Source organism: Raphanus sativus, chromosome 9 (assembly GCF_000801105.2).
Source record: "Raphanus sativus cultivar WK10039 chromosome 9, ASM80110v3, whole genome shotgun sequence".
Taxonomy (NCBI): Eukaryota; Viridiplantae; Streptophyta; class Magnoliopsida; order Brassicales; family Brassicaceae; genus Raphanus; species Raphanus sativus.
This window is the reverse complement of record NC_079519.1, coordinates 20,128,775-20,154,440: the sequence shown is the minus strand read 5'-3', so window position 1 is coordinate 20,154,440 and position 25,666 is coordinate 20,128,775. Positions and strand designations below refer to the sequence as shown.

Sequence of the window (25,666 nt, the reverse complement as noted above, 5' to 3'; positions counted from 1 at the left end):
GTATTAAATTTTATATAATATATTATTATTAGCTGATACATGTTTAGTTAACTGTTACAAAACATGTTATCGTCTTTTATATTGGTTGGTAAAATGGTTAAACTAGCTATCGTTAACAAATATATATTTTTCTTAGAAGTTACACAATATGTTATCGTGTTAACTAAATTATTATCTCTTCAACTAATATAGTCTAGCGGTTAACAAATAGTGTAGCATATATAATGTAACATTGTGGTATATATGGTAAATAATATAGTAGATTTGATGTCATGGTTTTTCTTTTATATATATTTTTTGATTAAACAAGTTATCAAGTAACAATTTATATAACATGTAATGTTACAGGTTACTTTAAAGTATTTTATTAACATACAAGTAATTTATTGAGTTTTTTCTCTTTTTATGTACTGTTTTTCTCTTTCCTCTTGACTAGTTGCAGCCATAAAATCTTAGAACTAGCAATCCTTTTGGAAGGTTTGACTTTTTGAATCTAATATCCACTTGTTGGTGCATCCAACATCGACATTATTGATGTTGTGATGATGAAGATATAGTTGTGAGAAAATAGAGTAGTTGGTGATTTGGAGATTGAAGAAGAAGATCAATTGATTTGAAAAAAAACTTTAATTTTAGTAAATGTTGAGAAAAGTGATAAATGAGAGAGATGTGAGTTCGGGAAAGAAAGAGAAACAAGATGAAATTTTCGGGCAGGGGTAAAACGGAAAAGAGACCCAAATATCTACTGTGGACATGAGTTTTTTTTTATGGTTTATGGTAGTTTCCTAATTTCGGTGTGATTTAGGTATATTTACCCCATTGTCTCAAAAAAATTTGAAATGCATGTTCTGAATTGTCTTCAACTCATTCCTGATAATATAATAGTCTAAAAACACATGAAATGGGAACAAAGCAGCAGTAATCCGTCCAAAAACATAGTGAAAACATCAATAAAGTTCATAGATTAAGCATAGATGGCGATTCCAACCCAAAAGCTTTCTTGTATCCTTCACACTGTAAGTAGAAAAAAATCAGATGTGTCGAGTTATAAAAGTGAACAATAAGCACAAAAACAAGTAAATGAAGTTTAAATCCATTAACTGAAATATACTAAAATACAAAACAAGAAACAAGAAACAAGTTAATCAAATCAAACCGTTTAAGTTCGAACAGAATCTTATGCATGTGATCCAAACTGAATCAGACTCTAAAACTTTAAACATCAGACATAATAATTCTAAGCAGAAGATAAACACAATCGGACGGAATCATAGCGCTAATCATCATACATACAAAATCAATAAAAAATAGAAATTCACCTCGGAATGTTTTCTCGATGTGGATGTCACCGAGTGAGACGGAGAAGATGGAAGAATATTAAGATTTTCCAGTTTGACAATTTATGAAATTAAATTTTAATAGATGAAGGATTTGGAAATCGATAATTTTGGGGAACTCTAAACGATGCAGAGGATTTGTAGACTAGATTTTGGGAAGGGGAAAAATCATAAAAGGTAAGGTCTATGTTAGGGTTATTTAGTTTCGGTTATGTTCGGGTAAGTTCGGGTATCGGGTAATAACCGATCGGATTTGGTTAACCGAAAAGGGACAGAATGTAAACCGATCGAGTATTTGATACTAACCGAACCCGAACCGAACCACTTACTTCGGATAGGTTTGGGTCTATGACAGTCATAGACCCAAACCTGCCAAACTGATAAGCAGTCTACGAGTTTTGAGAATTGGCTTAATGTTCATGCGCAGGAGACTATTAAACAAAAAAAAAGATGACAACTAAAAAAACATAAAATATAATGAAAGAAAATAATATAATCTTCACCTGCTAAAGAAACACAAAATCTAATAATAGTATTATCTTCAACGAGGACCAAATTCTGTGATCGATACATCATTAATAGAACAAGAAATTGGCTTTCCAAACGAATCCGAGTCCTCAGTTTTTAAATCTTGGTCCCGACTACTTTGGAAGAAAAATCCAGGTGCATGAGGCACTTGTAACGTGAGTGTGCTACTAGTGAGAAGCAAAATGATTTTAGACACCGTAGGGCGATGACCAGGATCTTCTTGAACACATAAAAGTGCAATATGAATGCATCTCGTAACTTCATTTCTCTGATAACTCTCCCCAAAAGCCGAGTCTACTAGTTCTAGAGTCGAACCTTTTCTCCATAGTCTCCAAGCCTAACATTAATATATGACTATATAAAAACAATCCATCATATGTGATCATACTGGTAAAAGAGATAAAATGAAACTGTATACTAACATGTGTGACTAAATTGCCAGCAGATCCATCTGTTTGATTGAAGCTACTATTTATCTTGCCACTTATGATCTCAAGAATCAGGACTCCAAAGCTGTAGACATCAGATTTCATGGAGAATTGACCGTGCATGGCATACTCAGGAGCCATGTAACCGCTGAAAAATGTAAATTGAGAATCAGGCTTACACTATATGAGTGACGATTAAAAGGTTTTACTAGGGTGAAAACATTGCTTACAAGGTTCCAGCTATCTTGCTAGTATTAGCTCGAGTTTGCTCCATCCCGAAAATCCTTGCCATGCCAAAATCCGCTATTTTCTGGTTCATATCACCATCTAAAAGTATGTTGCTAGCTTTGAGATCACGGTGCATGATTGTTAGCCTTGAATCTTGATGAAGATAGAGAATCCCTCGCGCAATCCCTCCAATGATATTGTACCGTGTTGTCCAATCCAGTTGTCGCCGCTTTATTGGATCTGCGCATTCAACACGATATAAACAAGAATTGAGGTTTCAATATGATAACATGATCCCCAAGAAAAAGTATAGATTATAAACAAACCAAAGAGGAAATAGTCAAGACTCTTGTTAGAAACAAATTCGTAGACAAGTATATGTTCATCTCCTTCGACGCAAAACCTAAGAAGCCTAACAAGATTTCTATGTTGAAGCTTTGCCACAAGAACAACTTCATTCATGAACTCTTGTGTGCCTTGTCCAGAATTTCTCGATAGTCGCTTCACAGCAACTTCGGTTCCATTTGGTAATATTCCCTACAAATATACATTTCAATGACTTCTTAGCCTTCATGAATAAAATCAAGCAGTCATAGAAATATACAGAGGTTTAAATATACCTTGTAAACTTCACCAAATCCACCTTGACCGACTTTGTTGTTCCTAGAAAATTTGTCCGTTGCGGCTTCAATTGTTTTGAAATCAATTTGTAATGAATGTGGACTTGTAATATCATCATTAGCTGCAACAATAGATGTATGGTATTATGATAATTTAATATGTATAATCTGTTTCAAATTGGAAAAAAAAGGTAAGAGCAGCTCACTTTCAAGCTTCAGTGTTTTGTATGATTGCCTCCTCTTCAAAAAAAACAATCCTAAAGCTAACAAAGCCACAAATACGACTGTGGATATAACAATCGCCACTATAACTCCTGTAGAAATAGTTTTGTCATCTGGTGGAGGAGGTGATGTTGAGGGTTGAAATTCTTGAGGATCTTGAGAGATTTGAGGAGGAGGAGACGATGTTACATCATTGAATGCATCGAGATACGGATATGGATCAAACCGGAAAAAGCAAACAGGTCTCCTAATGCTACCCCCTTGCTTCCCCCATCAACAACCTTGGTAGGTACGAACATTTGCTTGAAGACAAGCCTCACAATCAACTGAAGAAATCCCAGGAATACATTGCATCAATGCGTATATTCTTCGGAAACCGGACAAAGGAGCTGTACTTGTTGCATAATGTAACCTGCAAGCGACCCAGGAGTTGTTGAGGAAGCTGCTGATATCGTACGCGCCATCAAACCCTCCCATGTTCTGTTATACTCTACAAGATCTCCAGTGACATCTAAAGTAAAAAGCTCTGCTTGGTTCGGCTCTAGATCCATCTGGTTAAAAAACGAGCGGTTTGAGTATCGAACAAAACAGAGTGTCTTGTCGGCTCTCCAGTTCCATGAATTTGTCTGGTTTGGACAGTTATCTATTAAAGTAACTGACTCAGGCTGAATACAATCAGAGCAGACCGTTGGATCAGTCCCTGGGAGACATAGTCCTAAAACATAGATCCTCCCAGGGCCTTCACCAACAGAGACATTGTAGTAGCCGTTTTGAGAACTGACATTGGAAGCAAGAGATGAGAGAACGAGACGACGGTTTGTATCATAAGTACTATTTGGTCTGAAAAACAACGAGTCTCCACATCTTTGTTGTGCAGAGACAAAGCAAAAGCTAAAAGGGAGGACAGAACAGAGGATTGACAGGAAATTGTTCGTATACATACTAGGAGACTGATTTCCAAAAAAAAAAACATACTAGGAGATTGACTTTCCTCTTGTACGTTTTGCAAATCTTGGAAGCTGAATCTAAATAAGACAGATTTTGATCATACTGTAAACGTTGATTTCGTCAAAAGCTATGCGTGTTTACTGTTTAGAATTTTCTTGTAGTACTTGAGTCAAGAATTTAATTCAAGTCAAGTCAATAAATGTTTTGGGATTATATTATATAAAGACACGTACACATGGATCATATTAAAGCCCTGTTCGTTACATCATCGCGAGACGCAGCGGCTGCGGCAAAGAAATGTACTTCTACGGAGACAAAAAGCAACAAAACCAAAGGTTCAAGTTGACGCTGATGGTTTATCGGAAGTGAAAGATACGGACGCCGGGTGTCGCCATTTTTTTCAGCGTCTCTTTTACTTATTATTAATCGCCGCTGCGTCTAAAAACAAGCTAGAGATGTGTCGCCGGTGTCGCCAGTTCTCGTGATGAAAGGCTTATTTTTTTATCGCTGCCGCTGCATCCAGCGATCATGAAACGAACAGGGCTTAAGTTAATCGTGGCGTGTATGACAAGAAAGAGTTGATGTTGAGGTTAGTTTACAAACAGAGTACAGAAAGAATAATTTCAACGAGGAGTGATACAAGTGATGGGACCAAGAGCCGTGCTCAATACTATAAAGAAAAAGATGTCTATGGAAAGGATTCAAGGTGCTCTGGAGCTGCTTCACACATATTTTAAAGGTTTAAGATTTTTAGTTTTGACAAAACTTGAAAACTTGAAAAACAGAATAATTCATATCAATTTCAAAGATGGGTACTTTACCATGATGGACGACTAGTGGACTCTAGACAAAATCAAACAGTTATAATCAATACAAGGAAAAAAATAAATTTGGAAATAAAGTTTATTCTTCAGTGTAGGCCTGAACATTTTAATCTGGACTCGAAGATCCGATCCGGAACCGACTCAAAAATACCTAAACCGGAACCGTCCCGAGCGTTTGGAAGTACATGTTGGGTCCAAAAATTTTCTACCCGAATAGACCTGGACCCGAAAAGAACCGATCAGAATAGACTCGGACCCGAAAAGAACCGATCCGAATAGACTCGGACCCGAAAAGAACTGATCCGAATAGACTCGACCTGACAAGAACCGATTCATACCCGACTTAAAAACATGAATATCCAAAACTATGTTTTGTTATATTTTATTTTCTATATTTTATTTTATGATCTAGTTGAAATATATTTTTGTTAACAATCTTTGTTATTATTTTGTAACATTTTCAAGTAATATGAAGTTTTAAATGTAAAATTCATTTTTTTTTCTTTTAATTTTTAATAGTTTATTTTAAGTTATTTTGTAAGATTTTAGATATACATGACATATTTTGACTAAATTTGATGAAATTTGTGTATTTTGTGTGTTTTAGATCTTAAACACCCGAACCCGACCCGAACCCGATATAGACCCAAAAAATTATAGGTATTTTAATTATAGACCTGAACCGATCCGGATCCGAGAAGAACCGACCCGAACCCAGACCGAAAATTTAAAAATATATGTTGGGTCCAAATATTTAGGATCCGAAAGAACCTGGACCCGAACGTCCATGCCTACTTCAGTGGAGGAATATGACCATTGGAATGACATTTGTTTCGCTATAAATGGGGAACATAGTTCTTCTTGAACCTGGCCGGTTCAAGAGGATATGAAAGCTTCCTTGGAATCCTTCTTGATGGCTTAATATGGGCTGAGTCGTGCACAACATGTTTAGGAAGTACATGTTGAAGATTTATTACCAAAGACGCCAACTATGTTAAGTTGAAACAAGAGTAAATCTGCATGATCCACTGGGTAGCGGTGCATTGTAGGAAGTAATGAATGTTTACTGAAATCTATAATGTTTCCAGGATTCCATAGATAGATTTGGGTCGGACAAATTGAATTGGTTGGAAATTTTCCAAAGTAATGTCGGTTTGGTCGGTTTAGAAAAATTGATTGCATCTTGGTATTTTTTGGACCAATTTTTTTGACTCCGGACTTCTTGAAAAGATAATAATCCACTATTGAATCCCAAGAATGATTCTGGAGAAAGCTGCTTCATGGTTGGGCTGAAATCCACTTATAAAAACTGATACTCGCAATTGGATGGGTTGAAAAATCTCCATTTTGTAAAATCCATAACTTCTTGGTCCGTGAAGATTTTATTTTGTAATTCCAAGTCTCACTGATTCCTTGATGAGTTAGATTTTTTTTGGAAAATTTGCCGCATTATAATTGCAATTACACTATACCACACTTTGATTTCACACTATTTATATTATCAAAATCATGATTACCATTTTAGATATGCCTTCTGATGTTGTGTATAGTATCAAAACCATTATATTTATACACTAATACAGACTTTTATTTTTAGGTATAAATACAGACTAATTTGCATCAATGACTTCACAAAACCAAGCATAAGAGAAATGGACATGATCTATGCGATATGGAATTCAACAAAAACGAATGCAATATATGCATGAAAAATTAAATCCTATACGCCCATAGTAGAATGATTTTTGAATCGTTTCCAATAAATGGATCCGCTAATGCAAAGATTTGTTCTTACAGTTTTGTAATAACTTTGTAATTTTGGTTTTGAATGAATGAAAATTTTGTCCGCAAAAAGAAAAATGTTACGGTAAATGATTCTCTGATACATGAAAATTAAATCCACAAAAAGTTAAACAATAACTTCTAATTTTACCTTTCTTGGTTCTAAAAAAATCTGTTGGTCCGCTCTACCGTATAACAAACACCTAGTGCTTACATAATTGGGTTCTTATTGATACTAAGAAGATAAAAGGAGGACTATCCGAAACTAATAAAACATTCTGGTATTATCTGCAAATATTGGTAATACATATTTACAACAATCATATTAATACCAGAAACCCTAGTCTCTCTCCCATCTTCCTTTTCTTCTCACCACTCTTGTTTCACGGCGACCAGGTTAGTGATAAGTTTCGTGTCTCTGCCTTACAAAAAAAAAACCCAGTGTGATTGGATCTCTCTGCTATTGCCATCGGATCTCATCAAATTCATCTTGTCTGAATTTTCATCAGTTTAATCGAATCTCTTTGTTTTCGTTGATTGTAAGAGATTAATTTAGGGCTAGTTGGGCGAGCAAATTAGGGTTCCTGTATCGGATAGGTTTCATACTTATTGATTTTTTTTTTTTTTTTTCAGGCAAATAAAGAGAGTATCCACTTGGTGTGTCAAAGCTTGTTCGTCTGAAACATGGCGAATTTTGCCAAACCTGAGAACGCACTGAAGCGTGCTGATGGTAAGTTCACGAAATCACATGCCAATAGACTTGGTTTCTAGCGTGTGTGAGACATTGACATATCAAAGACGTGTCTTTAATGCAGAATTGATCAACGTTGGACAGAAACAAGATGCCCTCCAGGCACTTCACGATCTCATTACCTCAAAGAGATACAGAGCATGGCAGAAACCGCTTGAGAAGATCATGTTCAAGTACCTGGATCTTTGTGTCGACTTGAAGAGGGGTCGTTTTGCCAAGGATGGGTTGATCCAGTACCGTATTGTTTGCCAGCAAGTCAATGTGAGCTCCTTGGAGGAAGTTATCAAGCACTTCCTGCATCTTTCTACCGAGAAGGCTGAGCAGGCTCGCTCTCAAGCTGATGCGTTGGATGATGCACTTGATGTCGATGACCTTGAAGCTGACAGGAAGCCTGAGGATTTGCAGCTGAGTATTGTCAGTGGGGAGAAGGGGAAAGATAGATCTGACCGTGAGTTGGTTACTCCCTGGTTCAAGTTTCTGTGGGAGACTTACAGAACAGTGCTTGAGATACTGAGGAACAACTCGAAGTTGGAAGCACTTTATGCGGTTAGTATAAGCTTTTATTAACTTTCATCTGATCTTTAGTTGATTAAGGTTAAAAGACTTGTATATTTATTATCTTGTAGATGACAGCACATAAAGCCTTCCAGTTCTGTAAGCAGTACAAGCGAACAACAGAGTTCCGTAGGCTTTGTGAAATTATCAGAAACCATTTGGCAAACCTGAACAAGTACAGAGACCAAAGGGACAGGCCTGACTTATCAGCACCTGAGAGCTTGCAGCTTTACCTTGACACAAGGTTTGATCAGTTGAAAGTTGCTACTGAGCTTGGACTTTGGCAGGTGTGTTATTGTGTCTCCTCTTTCATTTACGGGAAACAATTAAGAAGAGTGGTTATTGATGTATCTTTTATTTTGCCAGGAAGCTTTCCGTTCTGTGGAAGATATATATGGACTAATGTGCATGGTCAAGAAAACGCCCAAGTCATCTTTGTTGATGGTCTATTACTCCAAATTGACCGAGATCTTCTGGATATCTTCTAGCCAACTTTACCATGCGTATGCATGGTTCAAGCTGTTTAGTCTGCAGAAAAATTTCAACAAGAACTTAAGCCAAAAGGACTTGCAGCTAATTGCATCATCTGTTGTCTTGGCGGCATTATCTGTTCCACCGTTTGATAGGGCTCAGAGTGCATCCCATATGGAACTTGAAAACGAGAAAGAACGCAATTTGAGGATGGCCAACCTCATAGGATTCAACCTTGAACCTAAATTCGAGGGCAGAGATATGGTAACATAGGATCTGATGCTACTTTATTGTTTATATATATTCCACCCTTTATTTCTGGTTTGTTAATTCTAATTCCATGCATTTCTTTTCCAGCTTTCAAGGTCAGCTCTTCTGTCAGAGCTGGTGAGTCTTTAGCAGTCACATCACATAGTTGATATTCTTTTCCTATGGTTTTAGAATATGTATCACCTTGCAGGCATCTGATTTTCCATGGTTTTTGCACAATCAGGTTTCAAGAGGCGTTTTGAGCTGTGCTTCTCAGGAGGTCAAAGATCTCTTCCATGTTTTGGAGCATGAGTTTCACCCACTTGATCTTGGTTCCAAGATTCAGCCGTTGCTGGAGAAAATATCCAAATCTGGTGGGAAGCTTTCGTCAGCTCCTTCTTTACCAGAAGTGCAACTGTCCCAATATGTTCCTTCTTTGGAGAAGCTTGCAACCCTGAGGTTACTTCAACAGGTGAATCATTACCATATATAAATAAAGCCCTTTTGTCCGGTGGTTTTCCATTATGTATTAAAAGTCTGTTGTGATTATTTTTCCAGGTGTCTAAGATATATCAGACTATAAGAATTGAGAGTTTGTCTCAGTTGGTACCCTTCTTCGAGTTCTCAGTGGTAGAGAAGATATCTGTTGATGCTGTCAAGAACAACTTTGTTGCCATGAAAGTTGATCACATGAAGGGTGTTGTAATCTTTGGAAATTTGGTAAGCCTCTGTTGATTCTTTAGTTCAACTCCTAATTTTTGAACCTTCGGTAGGTATTAAATTTATTAAGCGAACTGTTTTCCTATTAGGGTATTGAGTCTGATGGACTGAAGGATCATCTGGCTGTTTTTGCCGAGTCTTTGAGCAAAGTAAGAGCTATGCTGTTTCCTGTCCCAAGTAAAGCATCAAAGCTAGGTGGCATAGTACCAAATCTAGCGGATACTGTTGAGAAGGAGCACAAAAGACTGCTTGCTCGGAAATCAATCATTGAAAAGAGGAAGGAGGATCAAGAGCGCCAGCAACTAGAAATGGTAGTGTTCTGTTTTCCAGGCTGCGTTTCATACTTCTCCATTAACGTTGTGCCGTTTTGGACTAATTCCTTGATTTGATTTTTTGCTTTTGAAGGAACGTGAAGAGGAACAGAAACGGCTTAAGCTTCAGAAGCTAACGGAGGAGGCAGAACAAAAGAGGCTTGCGGCAGAGATTCAAGAGAGAAGGAGGCAAAGAATTCTTAAGGAGATAGAGCAGAAGGAGCTTGAAGAAGCTCAGGCGTTACTGGAGGACACAGAGAAACGCATGAAAAAGGGAAAGAAGAAGACACTTTTAGATGGAGTAAGCTTATTAACACAATATGTTCGATGTTAGCTCACTGGTTTTTTGCGTATAACTAATATTGGTTCAAATAAACTGTAGGAGAAAGTGACAAAGCAAAACGTGATGCAGAGGGCCTTGAATGAGCAGGTCAAGGAAAGGCAGGAAATGGAGAAAAAACTCCAAAAACTTGCCAAGACTATGGATTATTTAGAACGAGCGAAGAGAGAAGAGGCTGCTCCAGTGATTGAAGCTGCGTATCAGCGAAGACTGGTAGAGGAAAGAGAGTTCTATGAACGCGAGCAACAGGTAAAACATCATTCCTCATAACTCGGTTCTGAGTTAAAGTGTATGAGGTCCTTTAAACGCTCCTCTATTTTTTCAGCGTGAAGTTGAACTCAGTAAAGAGCGTCATGAGAGTGACTTGAAGGAGAAGAGCAGATTGTCCAGAATGTTGAATTTTAAGGTCAGTTTTTGACATTTCAAGTTGTTTCTCTGAATCTTCATCTCTTCATATATTGCTTTATTACTTTCTGGGTAAAGCTTACTCATAATCAAATCTTTATGTATTTAGGAAAAATTCCAAGAGGAAGTGATTAGTCGTCGTCAAGCAGAGTTTGACAGAATAAAGACAGAGAGAGAGGAGCGCATCAGCCAAATAATTCGAGCCAGGAAGCAAGAAAGGGATATCAAGAGGAAGCAGATGTACTATTTGACATGTGAAGAAGAAAGAATAAGAAAGCTGGAGGAAGAAGAGGAAGCTCGCAAGCGTGAAGGTAAAGATCTGTTTCCACAAGTTCACATCCGTTTTACATCGATGTTGGAGTTTTTCTAATATAACCCGTTCTTGTTTTGGTTCTCTTCGGGTTTAACTCTTATAATAGAAGCTGAGAAACGCAAGAAGGAACAGGCTGAACGTAAGGCTAAGTTGGATGAAATTGCTGAAAAGCAAAGACAGAGAGAGCTAGAGCTGGAGGAGAAAGCGAAGCGGATGCGTGAAGAGGTGTTGAAGGGACCTATCGCACCACCTCCAGAGCCTAGCGTTGCTCCTGCTGCTGCGCCACCAGCAGTGGCCCCATCGTCAGGTTCCGGAAAATACGTTCCTAAGTGGAAGCGTCAGGCAGCTGAGGTCTCAGGCCCATCATCTCCAACGCCCACACCACCGGCTGCAGAATCTGATAGCTGGACCAACCGCGGACCGCCTCAGAATCCTGACAAGTGGACCAGTGGTAGCAGCAGTAGCCGCCCAAGTGGTGGTGATACTTGGCGAAGCTCCAGGCCCAGGCCAGGACAGCGTTGAGTAACATTTTTGTTTTGGTCCCAAATCTTACATTGAATGAAAGTGATCTCTGGATTAAATGAAACTTGCTCAATGTGTTCTCTCTTGCGAGGATTTTAAAAACCTCTAAGACTCGTTTTTGCTCTAGTACACACCAAGAGAGTGTTCCTCTTTTCTTTATTCGGTTAGTTTACCGTCTCTCTTTGTTTATCTTAATATTTCAGTTAATTTCTGCTGTAAAACTTTAGACATCGAACAGTTCTTTTTATGGATTAATAACCCAAAAAGGTTTTACTGTTGACGTTATTTGTATCCTTAAGTCAAGGAGATTATCTTATCTTTTTCATGAACTTAGGAATTAACTGAACTTTAACGTGAATGGATGTATGCTTGCCGGGTTCAGATCGTAAGTGTAGTTTGCTTTTTCGACAACTAGGAATCCTAGTTTAGGATATTGAAAAATCTGCCAGATTGAGCCGAGAAAAATGTGCAGGCATAAAATGCAAACCTTACTAATCCAAAACCGGGCGAGCAAATACAAACCCCTGGAAAATGAAAAGCCAGGAAAGAAAGATCATCCTTGAGAGACATGATCTCCGGAAACCATAAACTGGATTTCACAGTAAGAATCTAAACAAAATAGACACATATCCAACAAATTAGAACACTGAATAAACAAAGAACCAACCAGGATGAGAATGGTTTGAAGTAGAGCAACACCATGATAGACTTTTACTGAAGATGATCAAATACGTCATCCATTATATTGCTCCAAAACATTAGAGGAGCCACGAGCAAAGCCGTAAAGACACAACCAAGGAAGACGTGGTGAAGGAACTGGTTTACCTGACGACTTTCAACCACATGGAGATAAGTGAAATTTTGTAACTATTCAGAATTAGAGTTCATATTCTGAAATTTTTCCAATTCTAATTAGCTATCACCCAACAACACTTGGTGAACACCCCTGAAAAGGAACGGACGAGACGGGAGCCACCATAAAAGATTCGCAAACTAAGGAAAAGATTGTATCCAATTGTTTATGACTTTCAAGACTTTTACTGTTGAGGCTGTTAAAACTTTTTGCTTTAAAAAAATTGAAATGGTTTTAGAAATTGTTAAAATCTTAAATTTTGTGGCTTTGAAAAAAGCAAAGTCCTAAGACCATTTTTATTGGCAGTCCTTAGAACCAGCTCTTACAAAAGAGGAGGAGGGGACCGAGGAAAAGAATTGGGGAGAAGCCCATATATAAAAGCTCTGGCCCGATGTTTTTATGATAAAAAAAAAGTTGCTTTTGTCTCTGCCTCCAATAATGATGGTCTAACAGTAAAGTTAGTTATTTTGGCTTTAAAATTTTTTAGAAAGGTTTCTAAGACTTTAAAATCTGAATAAAACCTCTAAGGCCAACTCTAACCACACGGCATAACGCTATAATAGAGTCTGATTTGATGTTTTTTTCCTCCAACCCAACGGCAAATCTAACTACATTATAGTGTAATTTTCCTTTTTGCTACAGTATCACACCATATTTGGTGCAACACTGTAGCAGATGGCAAAAACTTTTTTTTTTATTTACAAAATTGTTTGTTTGTATATTGGTTAACAATATTTAATTACACTTTATTTTTATGATTAGTTTACAACTAAGTTAAAAATATTTAAAATATGTCATTGTTGTTTGGTTATATTTTAATTAGTTTAAAATATTAGTTTAAATAAAAAAATATACAAATAATTTAAAATACATTAATTTTTTTAATTCAATCATTTTTGGTTGGAATTAAGGGTGTCAAAATGGGTCAAATGGGTCAACCCAACCCATAACCCAAATGGGTTGATTATTAATGGGTTATGGGTCAATCCAATCCATTTATTAAATGGGTTAGGTTGATCCATGACCCATTAAATTAAATGGGTCAGGTGGATTAATGGTTGATCCATAAACCCAACATCTTTATAATGAACCATTTTTAAATTAAGACCAAGTTGATCGAATTGAGACATAAATTAAATTAAGACCAAGTTGATCGAAATGAAATTTTTATTTTTTCGGTTTTTGCGAAAAATTGGGTTTTTCCATTTTCGCCAGAAAATTACATTTTTCCGATTTTGGCAAAAAAATTAGGTTTTTTGGTTTTGGCGGGAATTGCATTTTTCCGGTTTTGGCGGGAAATTGCGTTTTCCCGATTTTGATGGGAAATTGCGTTTTCCGGTTTTGGCTGAAAATTGCGTTTTTTCGGTTTTGGCGGGAAATTGCGTTTTTCCGATTTTGATGGGAAATTCCATTTTTCGGTTTTGGCGGAAAATAGTGTTTTCCGGTTTTGCCGGGAAATTGCGTTTTCCGGTTGTGGCGGGAAATTGCGTTTTTCCGGTTTTGGCGGGAAATTGCGTTTTTCCAATTTTGACGGGAAATTGCGTTTTACGGTTTTGACGGGAAATTACATGTTTCCGATTATGACGGGAAATTGCGTTTTCCGGTTTTGGCGGGAAATTTCGTTTTCGGCGAAAATTTTGTCTTTCCATTTTTGCGGAAAATTACGTTTTCTGGTTTTGGCGGGAAATTGCGTTTTTCTGGTTTTGGCGGGAAATTGCGTTTTTCCGGTTTTGGCGGGAAATTACGTTTTACGAATTTGACGGAAAATTGCGTTTTTCCGGTTTTAGCGGTAAATTGTTGTTTTTTACGATTTTGAAGGGAAATTGCATTTTCGGTTTTGGCGAGAAATTATGTTTTTCCGATTTTTGTAGGAAAATGTGTTTTTGTGATTTTGACCATTTTTTTAATTAAAAACTAAATGAGTTAGAGTTGACCCAACCCAATAGACCTATTTAACTTGTTAACCCATTAACTTGTTAACCCATTAACCTGTTAACCCATTAACTTGTTAACCCATCAACCCATTAGATCAAAAATAAACAATTCATTTGGGTTAATGGGTCAGTTTGGGTTGGATCAACCCATGGGTCATGACCCATTTTGACACCCCTAGTTGGAATATAATAATTTTTTAGTATATTATAATTTGACTTTTTGTGTATTTGATTAATTAATTTAACAGTATGTTTTAATAGAACATTATTAAATAATTTAATTTAAGTATAATTATTATTTTAAATATAATTTTAGTAAAATAATATATTTTATTCATATAATAACTAAAATTTATCAAAATTATTAAAAATTAAAAAATATTAATAATAAAATAATGAAGGATATTCTTTTTAGTGTAACATTTGGTGTTGTGGTTAGAGACTCAAAAAAATTTGGTGCTAAAATTACACTAAAATAGTGTAATTTCAACACTAAAATGGTGTGATGGGTTGGAGATACCCTAAAGCCTTCAAATCCCAATAGGATCTGTGTTTGAATAATCGAGACAACGTCTAGAAAGAGAATGAAATTTTATCTTCCTATCCTTACAGTTGAATACTTTTTAAGACTTGACCGATGATCTGATCGATATGTAACCAAATATCATTAAGTAACTTTTTGTTTAATATATAATTTTTTTTATTTTGTAAAATTTTATAAGTAATTTAAAATTATGATAAAATAATTTTGTAAGCTGATAAATAATTTTATAAATGTTTTTAATTTTTAATAAATGATTGATAATATATATATATATATAATCTTTATATAAGAATATAATGTTCTATTTAAAAACATGAAATTATTATATCGATTTCCATAATTATTTTCTATTCACATTATTTTTCATTTTATGTAGTTATAACTATAAAAATTTGATCAAACATTATTCAACTTTTAAATAATTTTGATAACTAGTTATCTTAAATCATTATTTGTAATATCATTTAAGTTATTTTATTATTGATATTAATTAGTGTTTGATTTCCTTTTTATTTTATATCTTAAAATCATCGATTAATCAAATTATAACCACTTTCTCTAGATTTTATTTTTGATTAACACGTAAGAAAAAAAATCAATTTAAAAAATTTTCAACTAATATAGAAAAAGCTTTTTATTAATATCATATTTGGTAAGTGATATTAATTTGTTTAAAATTTTTTATTTTATTTTAGGTCGAACTAAGATAATAAAAAATAAAAAATCATCAACAAATCAAATTATAATAACTTTTTTTAGATTTTACTTTTGAATGACCCATAATCAACGATCAATCAAATGACTAGATTAATATATAGAAAGATAATATAGGATTCTTAGTGCCCATTCCAGCCGATCACCAACCCTGAATCAGAAGTCTGTAAAACTTAAAAGTAATTTCATAGAGAAAGAGAGAGGTGTGTGTGTTCATCAGCTAGGGTTTCGTTTGTAATTATCCAGTTTAGCAAAGAAGATCAGTAACAGCACAAAAATGTGGCCTTTTTGGTGGAAAGGAGCATCTGGCTTCTCAGCTCATTCCACAGCTGAAGAAGTCACTCACGGAATCGATGGTACTGGTCTCACCGCAATTGTCACAGGTCCTCTTCTTCCTCAACTTTTCTTCTATCATCTGGGTTCATTTGATGCTGCTCTTTTAACTGATTCAGCAGTAAAGTCTTTGTGGGTAATCTAGTTAATTCAAGAAAGGACCAAACTTTATTATTTTGCAGGAGCATCAAGTGGTATTGGAGAAGAGACAACTCGTGTTCTTGCTCTTCGCGGTGTTCATGTCGTAATGGCTGTAAGAAACACAGATTCTGGTAATCAAGTCAGAGCAAAGATACTTAAGGACACACCCGAAGCTAAGATTGATGTAATGAAGCTAGATCTTAGCTCAATGGCTTCCGTCAGGAGCTTTGCATCACAATACAAGTCCTTGGACCTTCCATTGAATCTTCTCATGTAAAAATTCTAGTTTTTTTTTATTTTCTCGAAGCACTGTCTTCTTGTCTTTGAATATCATTAGTTGCTTGAGTTTATTCTATGTTCTTGTTCTTTAAGTAATAATGCAGGGATCATGGCATGTCCCTTCACGCTTTCAAGCGACAACATCGAGTTACAGTTTGCAACCAATCATTTGGGTATGTTTAACCAAGAAAGAAAAACTTATGATCTTTTTTTTCTTTTCTGCATCTTTATTGAATTGTATAAATATATGATGTTTGAAGTATGATGATGATTATTTTGTGTTGGTATACAATCTAATCAGGTCATTTTCTGTTGACGAACCTTCTTTTGGATACGATGAAGAAAACAGCTAATGAAAGCAACAGTGAAGGAAGGATTGTCATTCTCTCATCTGAAGGTCATCGATATGCTTACCGGGAAGGGATTCGTTTTGACAAAATAAATGACGAAGCAAGGTGATTGTTAGGTGATATTATTGGTCATTTACTTTTGGACACTAGTAACATACTCTTATTACTCTCACCGTTTCTCTGCAGTTACAATACTATTCAAGCATATGGGCAGTCAAAGCTATGTAACATATTGCACGCAACTGAGCTCGCTAGGCAGTTCAAGGTACACTAGTGTTTTTTTGTCTTTATCAGTTCCAAATTTTTAGAGGAAAAAGCTAAAGGAGTTGAGTTTTGTCGATCATTGTTGGTTTTGGTTATAAACAGGAACAAGGTGTGAATATCACTGCCAATTCACTTCATCCCGGATCCATTATGACCAATCTGTTACGCTACCATAGCTTCATAAATAGTAAATTCTTTGGCTCTTTGTTCTTAAAATATGGCACTGGATACACACATCTGATTCTAAGCAACAATCCAAAAACTAAGCTTCTCAATGAATCTTGATGATCCAACAACGGATTCATTAGAGGACCAACCGCTAGTGTCATGAACTGTTTGGAGTGGTCAATCTAACAATGACTTTCTGTTTTCTTCTCTCTTGTTTGATGCAGCACTTGGCAACGCGGTGGGCAAGTTTGTGCTTAAAAGTATCCCACAGGTAGGCTTTTTTTATTTTATTTCTCCATATGTAATATACCACCATTCTCAACCTGTTTCATTATTCTGTCTCAAACTCACATACGTTTATGTTCGTGCGTGTGTTTGTTTGTTACAGGGAGCTGCAACCACATGTTACGCAGCGCTACATCCTCAAGCAAAGGGAGTGAGTGCGGAGTACTTGATGGACAACAACATATCTAACCCTAATTCTCAGGGTAAAGACACAGATTTGGCCAAGAAACTATGGGAGTTTAGTTTGACTCTAACTGGTGAAGAAGAATCATAGATTTGTTTGCAAAGTACAGTCTTAAAGAAAAGAGTTCTGGTGTGAATGTGGGAGCATGAAATGATATGCTGGTTCAGTTGTGAAGACAAAGTTTTCTCCTTTTTATTTGAATAAAAAGTTTGGTACATATATAATATTTAAGTACTGTTGATTCAAGTGGGTAGATATGTTCAAGTACAAAGAGATTTAGATTTGTTCCAACTTCCAAGTTCTAGTTCCATGTAGGATTTGGGTATATGATTTTATTTGTGTTGCCTTAATGCTAAATATTTAGAGTTAAAAAAAATAAAATTAATTTGGGTCTTTTTTGATGTTTTGAAAATGAATATTCACGTCGTTATTAAAAAAAAAAGAATATTCACGTAAACTTGAAATTTTGTTTTTAAAAAAAGTTTAGTTGACTTGACTCCATTGTAGCTATTGACTCCAAACTTGGTCTGATGACTCCACTCCAGTAAGGAATCTGATGTAGACATCCATTATCACAGGAATGTTAAGACACTTCACAATCTCTTTACTTAATTGGTGGATATAATAGCTTTGATTGTCATCCTCATTGCTTCATTGGTGGTGTCTCTATGTCTTGTCCCCTTTTCATCATTTCTCCATAGATAATGTGCAAAGAAAAGTCACACACGGTTTGGAATTGGCCTCATCTTCTCTATCACGGCAAACATTCAGAGAAAAGCCAAATGGTATTTGGATTTTTTGCCTTCTAATTTCTAATATCTACACACAAAAGGCCCGTTGATTCTGATCTCGAGAGAATGAAGCTCAAGACTTCATGTGTACTAATCTTCTGTTCTTTCCTCACAAGCTTGGATGTTGTTTCTGCACAAATCTGCTTGAATGGTTACTTTAGCCCCAACAGTACATACCATTCAAACCGTCGTCAAATCCTGTCTTCTATTGCGTCTAATGTAACATCGCATAACGGTTTCTTTAGCTCCTCGATCGGTCATGCTCCCAACAGGATCTTCATCACAGGCATGTGCATCCCTGAGACTAAACCAGACGCTTGTTCAGTTTGCATCGAAGACGCATCAGACAGATTGTTAGACGGCTGTCCTAACCAAACAGAAGCTTATTCATGGCCAGATTTTTGCATGGTGCGTTATTCAAACGTTTCTTTCAGTGGATCACTCGTTACGGAACCGTCTCGTATAATTTGCGATCCCGGAGATATCAATGTTGATTTGACAGTGTTTGATAGCGTATACGAAGAGTTAATGGTTCGTACGACAGCTGCAGCTTCAAATAGATCATCATCGTTTGAACAAAAGTACTTTGCAGCCGAGGTTGCTTCTCTGAAAAATTTCGAAACCATGTACACGATGATGCAGTGTGCACCTGATGTTTCCTCACGGGATTGTGAGTTTTGTCTCAACAGAAGTGTTGTCGAGTATAAGTCATCTTGTCGCGGTAAACGAGGTGGTTGGGTTAGCCGACCAAGTTGCTTTTTCCATTGGGAGCTGTATCCTTTCGCTGACGCTTTTGATACTATTACATCGCTACCACCTCCACCGCATCCGTCACCACCTTCTCTGACTCCTCCGGCTAGCGATCGTGGAACTACAACCGGGAAAGGTAAAGATTCTTCATAGGATTTGTTACAAGAATCTGTGGAAAACTTCTTCTCATTTGCAATGGTTTGTGGCTTATGCAGATGGAAAAAAAGGCTTAATAGGGGTTATTATTGTGGCAGTTTTTGTCCCTACCATCGTTATCTTGGCAGTGCTTATTATAAGATTCACGGTTTGCAGGAGAAAGAAATCAGAACGTGGTGATGATATCCCCCGAAAAAGCTCAGTGCAGTTCAGTTTTAAGACAATCGAAGCTGCAACTGATAAGTTTTCGGACAGTAACCTGATAGGACAAGGTGGATTTGGTGAAGTTTACAGGGTAACAAGTTCATTCTCTCTGATGAAGTTGAATCACAGCATACATTCGCCTCAAACCTTCAAAATTTTCGAAAACATTTATATGGATATAAACCCCCCAAATTTGTAAAAAAAAAAATTTAAGCCCCAATTTTTTAAATTTTCTCTTTACTATGATTATCTTGTTCATCTTACTTCTGTAGGGAAGGCTTCCAACTGGAACCGAAGTAGCTGTGAAGAGGCTATCGAAATCATCAGGGCAGGGCGATCAAGAGTTCAAGAACGAGGCTGTTCTTGTGACAGAGCTTCAGCACAAGAATCTGGTTGGAGTTCTTGGGTTTTGTTTGGAAGGAGAAGAAAAAATACTCGTCTATGAGTTTGTACCAAACAAAAGCCTTGACTATTTTCTGTTTGGTATGGTGAGGTTAATCAATACTTACAAGTTCTGAGTACTCCTTAGTAGCTAAAATGATTCATATTTTGGCAATGTACAGATCCTGAAAAGCGAAGCAAACTTGATTGGACAATAAGGTACAACATTATTCAAGGGACTGCTCGAGGACTTCTATATCTTCATCAAGATTCAAGTCTTACAATCAATACACCGTGACCTCAAAGCGAGTAACATTCTCTTAGATGCCCACATGAACCCGAAAATCGCAGATTTTGGCATGGCGAGGATTTTTGGAGTTGATCAATCTCAAGCCAACACAAAAAGAATCGTTGGAACATAGTAAGTTTTTTTTCTTCTCTTTATTGACTTAAATTTTTTGCTTGGTTGTTTCTTGTACGCTAAAAGGTGTTTCTTTATGTTGCAGTGGTTACATGTCTCCAGAGTATGCCAGGTGTGGCCATTTCTCCATGAAATCTGATGTCTACAGCTTCGGAGTTGTAATATTGGAGATCATAAGTGGCAAAAGGAATAGCAGCTTCCACGACATGGATGATTCTGCTAGCAACTTGGTCACACATGTAAGAGCATGTAAATTCATTCATGTTTTGATTAAGCCAAAGCATATGATGAACTTACTTCATCATTTGTGCTAGGTTTGGAGGCTTTGGAGAAACGGGTCACAATTAGAACTCGTGGATCCGACTCTAGAGAATTATGACAGTGACCATGTTATTAGATGCATCCATGTTGCACTTTTATGCGTTCAAGAAAACCCTGCAGATCGTCCAATGTTGCCAGCAATCATCTTCATGCTCACTAGAAGCAAAACAACTTTACCTGTGCCTCGAGCGCCTGGATTTTGCTTCACAAGCATGAGTAGTTTTGCCTCACAATCCACAAGCAGGTCTGTTCCAGGTTCTATCAATGATGTAACGTTTACAAATCTAGATCCTCGTTGAAGAATGATGTTTACTATAAGTTGACACTGTAATAAATCTATGGAAGTATCAATAGTCTCTTGTTTAGTCACTGGCTCTACTTTCTAAGACATTTGAACAAAATATACAGACATATAAAATCACATTCTTGTACTACATATACAGACAACATTCTAAAGCAAGAAACACGCTTCGATTCGTTTATCATTATCAAGAACGTAAAATCATTCACATGCATTGTAACAAGAATCTGTTGATACCTGAAATTGAATCAAACACTTAACAACGATTTGCAGCTTATGCAGACATGATTTCAGTTTTGACAAAGGCTATTGGAGGGTAATTGTTGTTCTTAAACAACATAAACAAAATGTTGCATTGTATAATCATATAATCAAGTTCAGTGGACTTAAATGGACCTTTACAGCTCTGTTCACCCATTGTTACAAGTTATACTACCTCTATTCTTGTGACAAACCAGTTTTGCAATGTTTCATAAACAGTAGTATTTGTTTTCATTGAATCTGTCATATTAAGCTTGTCAATATATATTTGTGATCTAACAGTGGATGCAATAGATGACCAACCGCTAGTATTATGAACTGTGTGGAGTGGAGTGGTCGACTAATAACAATTTTTAACCTATTGTTTGATACAACAATTGGTAATGATGTGGCAAAATATGTGCTGAAGGGTATCACACAGGTCAGTTTTTTTCCTCCAAATATAATTTACTTCCAACTCATTACAATTTTAAGAATATTGATCCTTCTGTCTCATCACAGACATACATTCAAGAAGTTGCAAGAGTATAAATTTTGGTGTGGTGTCAAACTGTTGGGGATTGTGGATTGTGGATCTGGGAACGTGTGTGATACGTTTTCACGTATCAAGTCAGATCCAGCGCCGTCTAATAGCACGTGTTAACTCCGTCTAATAGAACGTGTTAGTGGAGCAGTCGAACTTGTTCCGGATTAAAAAATTAAAAGATATTAAGATATTTTCAAAAATAAATACAAAAAGTTGATTTAAAATTTAACATTTTATAGATATATTCTTAAACTTATAGTTTATAATCTGTAGAGAAACCTCAAATATATATAGATAAAGCTATTAATTTTAAAAATGATTTCATTATATGTTAAATTAGGTGATTTTCTCATACACATACACGAATATAAATATTTATGAAAATTATATACAATAATTGGCTGCTATTTAATTTTAATTTTAAATTAATTTATAATTTGTATGTATAATTTATATTAATAATATTATATTACTTTAATTAGACATTATTTTAATTATGTTACTAGATTTTGATCCGCGCTTTAAAAGCGCAGGATTTGTTATTTTATAAACCTGATTAAAATAACATAATAATATTAATTTAATTTAATTTTGTGACCTAATTAAATTAATAGTTTTAAAAATAGATATCATTTTGCTAACTGTATACTAAATTAAACAGCTAAAAATTGAGTGGTTTTCATTTTAGTTTAACAAATTATAAGGTATAGAAAAATAAATAAATGTTCTAAAAAGTGTTTTGAAAATCGAATTGGACCTTTGATTTAAACTATCTAAACTGATTAAAAATAGAAAAGTTGTTTGAAGAAAGCAAAATATAAAATAATTAAAATCAATAAAACCAATGACTCTGGTCAACCTTAAATTAGGCCTTAGATTTATTATGTAAGATCCGGATTCGATAAGAGATCCGCTCAGAAAATAATATATTTGGGGTGTTCGAATCCGAATCTGGTTAGTAAAATCTCAGATCCGTCAAAACCGAATCTGGATCCAGATATCTTAATTTTTAGTATGCAGACCTCTATATTTCTAACATATGATTTGATAGATTATATTCACATTATTACTTATATAAAAGTATAACATAAAATGAAGAAGAAACATTTATGACAATTTTTATTTTTTTTCTTAAATTCTGTGTTATTATAATTGTTAATTAAATTTAAAAATTTACAAAATATGCAGATTCACTATATCTTTTAACTTTTATCTTTTATATCATGCAAAAAATATTTTAGAAAACAAATTTTTATCAAATTTTTAAGATTATTTGTATTATTCAAAACAAATGAGATATCCGTAAGTATCTACAAATATCTATTTATTTTTCGGATATCCATTTTACCGAATATCCGTATTTTTCCAAACAAAACAAATCGGAAAATTAGATATCCATAACATTTGAAGCAGATCACAAATACCTTTAAAAACTCGGATATCCGATCCGTGTCCATGCCTACTCTTGGGTGCGTTAAGGTACATATTGCAGACAAAACCCACATGGCCTCTTGACGTATTTGTTTTGTTTTTGTCGACAACTAATCATTTAAAACACGCAGTTTGAAGTTTTGCATTTTAATTTCTAACACTTTTTTATGCTAGATTTCTATTTTTTTTTTAAATTTTAGTTTGACCTATTTTTCAGTGTCATCCTTGCGTAGCTTTCTTTGTATTATTCCAATTTTACCAGATGTTCTTGAAGAAACATTTAATTTCTAAAATCCGAAATTGAATTTCTCCAAAGAGATATTTAATTTCTAACATCCAAAACTAAATTGTATCGTTCCAATTCTACCGGAATGTAAAACCTTGATTTGGGTGATGAAGTGTTTCAGAACTCAAAAATTCTCGAAAGTAATATTTGTGACTAATTTTTTTCAACCGGTGAAGATGGTGTTTTCACCTGAAGAATGGTGAGCTTTTGCTATACATATAAAGAATTTTTTCTCGCGGTAAAATTTTCTTCTCTAATTTCAAAATCACACATATTCCAAAAGTACAAAATACAATGGCGGACAAGTTTGCACGTGGTGCGAAAAATAAACCTTCAACTATGTTATATGATGATTCTCTATCTCCGATTTGGCTATTTGAACCAGTGATCTCTTAGATGACTAGCCATATTGTTGTAAAAAATATAATAATTATTTTATAATTACTTTTACTATACAATTTAAAATATTGTATAATTATAAATTTATAATTTCTGGTGACATACATTATACATTTACCTTTTACCAATACAAGTTTTACGATATTTTTATCCACTAGATTCACTATTAGCTGTTACACTTTTAAGAGATGAAATATTGTTGTTTTCACTAGCTTTTTGTTTTCTATAAACCAAAATTTAAAATTTTTTATTTATTCATAAAAATCAAATATCTGGTTAGAAATACATATTTTATCAGATTCGGACATCGAATATTGGGAAGATACCAAAACAAATCGAATCGGAAGATGTATTAATAGATATATATTTAAAAAGTTGTAACATGTAGTTTGTAATAATTATAAAAGAGTCTTGTTTTTTTTTTTGTAAAAGAGTCTTGTTGATTTGTCACTTAATTAAGATACCAATTAATTTTACGTGGTAGTTTAATAATCAGTTGAAAAAATGTTGGTCCAAAATTCAATTGCAAGGGAACATTATATTAACCCAAAATATAAAAAGCATGTATTATTTCCTTCAATAAAAGCTACGAAGTTACCTAATATGATAAATAAATATTAGACAATTAATAATCATGAATAATAAATATTTGATAATAACTTTTGCATCCTTCATCTTTTTGTTCAATTTTATATTATTAAACAATAAAACAATCTCATTAACCATGTAATAAAAAATCAGATTTTTATATGTTATATTATGAATTTTTTAAAATGAATTTAAATTAAAAATGTTAAAAATACCTTTGAAAATCTTGTGATTAATGGCTTAATTTTTTTTTCATAATAAGATACAAATAATTATAAAATAGTATTAATATGAATTTTTATTAAATATATATTTGTATCAAATATATATATATATATCGTTTAAACTAAAATATGTACCATTTAAAAATACAATTTTTTTTAATTTTGAAATTTGCATTGAAAGAGTTTTGAAACCTTAATATTTTAATTTAGAAATTTACATCGAAAAATACCACAACAAAAAATGATATAATGGTTTAAATGTTTTTTGTTACATCAAATATACAAATGTTAACAAAACCATATGAGTAGAAAGTTTCAATAATATATATTTATATTAAAATATACTATATATTTATGTCAATATTTTTGAAATATAATTATATACCATATAAAATAAATAAAATAATTATTTTGATTTATTTACCATAAATATATTTTAAATAAACAAGAGGTATTGTTTTGATTTATGTGATTACTCTAATCTTCTATATATTAATTGAGAAACAATTGATTACTCTAGCCACCAGCAAGTGTAAAATTTTATTAATTAATATTGTTCGAAAATCTTACAAGAGATGGATAAACTAAGATTTATTTAGAGTTATTGAAATCAGCTAGCGAGAACATGAATTGCACAAAAAATTGATTTCCTAATTCTAACCCCCTTTCTATTCGTCACAATACCGATATAGAATATTTGAAAGTGTCGATTGACAATCTGAAATGGTAAAGTTTTTTTTTAAGTTCAACCCACTGTTTTTCTTAAATGAGTCTAGAACAGTTTGAATGATTAACTAAATAAGTCATGTACATAGTAAAATGTGTGTTTGGATTAAAAATTGTTGCATACCCAAAATAAATATGAACCATTATGATTTTCATTAAAAAATTTGTTTCACAATTAAAAATATAGAGTTGGGCAAGAAATCCGAATCCGAAAAACTGAACCAAAGCCGATCCAAAGAATATTACTGAAGTTGGTTAGATATATGAATGGCTTCAAAATTTTGGTACCTAAAGAAA

The 25,666-nt window shown here is 34.5% G+C and overlaps 2 protein-coding genes and 2 pseudogenes across 4 annotated transcripts; 3 read left to right on the top strand and 1 right to left on the bottom strand.

Moving 5' to 3' along the window:
• Window positions 1-1,839: 1,839 nt before the first annotated feature.
• LOC108825512 (putative cysteine-rich receptor-like protein kinase 32) lies at window positions 1,840-4,337 on the bottom strand (annotated as a pseudogene).
• A 2,871-nt stretch (window positions 4,338-7,208) lies between these two features.
• Window positions 7,209-11,832, top strand: LOC108825509 (eukaryotic translation initiation factor 3 subunit A). Of its 2 annotated transcripts, none has more exons than XM_018598807.2 (14): window positions 7,209-7,313; window positions 7,551-7,647; window positions 7,733-8,214; window positions 8,295-8,510; window positions 8,590-8,958; window positions 9,052-9,081; window positions 9,188-9,415; window positions 9,502-9,663; window positions 9,753-9,974; window positions 10,069-10,275; window positions 10,357-10,563; window positions 10,640-10,720; window positions 10,829-11,030; window positions 11,139-11,832. In XM_018598807.2, exons 2-14 carry the CDS (start codon window positions 7,602-7,604, stop codon window positions 11,552-11,554), a joined length of 2,868 nt encoding a protein of 955 aa, XP_018454309.1. In that variant the 5' UTR covers window positions 7,209-7,313; window positions 7,551-7,601; the 3' UTR covers window positions 11,555-11,832. The 2 variants fall into 2 exon arrangements, with proteins under 2 accessions (XP_018454309.1, XP_018454310.1); XM_018598808.2 differs by lacking the exon at window positions 7,209-7,313 and adding an exon at window positions 7,336-7,456.
• Window positions 11,833-15,712: 3,880 nt separating this feature from the next.
• LOC108833154 (short-chain dehydrogenase TIC 32, chloroplastic) lies at window positions 15,713-17,829 on the top strand. 2 transcript variants are annotated; one of them, XM_018606588.2, is made up of 8 exons: window positions 15,714-15,982; window positions 16,115-16,346; window positions 16,446-16,525; window positions 16,654-16,807; window positions 16,889-16,967; window positions 17,069-17,153; window positions 17,359-17,405; window positions 17,523-17,829. In XM_018606588.2, exons 1-8 carry the CDS (start codon window positions 15,877-15,879, stop codon window positions 17,691-17,693), a joined length of 954 nt encoding a protein of 317 aa, XP_018462090.2. In that variant the 5' UTR covers window positions 15,714-15,876; the 3' UTR covers window positions 17,694-17,829. The 2 variants fall into 2 exon arrangements, with proteins under 2 accessions (XP_056850358.1, XP_018462090.2); XM_056994378.1 differs by lacking the exon at window positions 17,523-17,829 and having other exon boundaries at window positions 15,713-15,982; window positions 17,349-17,405.
• A 450-nt stretch (window positions 17,830-18,279) lies between these two features.
• On the top strand, window positions 18,280-20,992 carry LOC108825514 (cysteine-rich receptor-like protein kinase 34; annotated as a pseudogene).
• The last annotated feature ends 4,674 nt before the right edge of the window (window positions 20,993-25,666 follow it).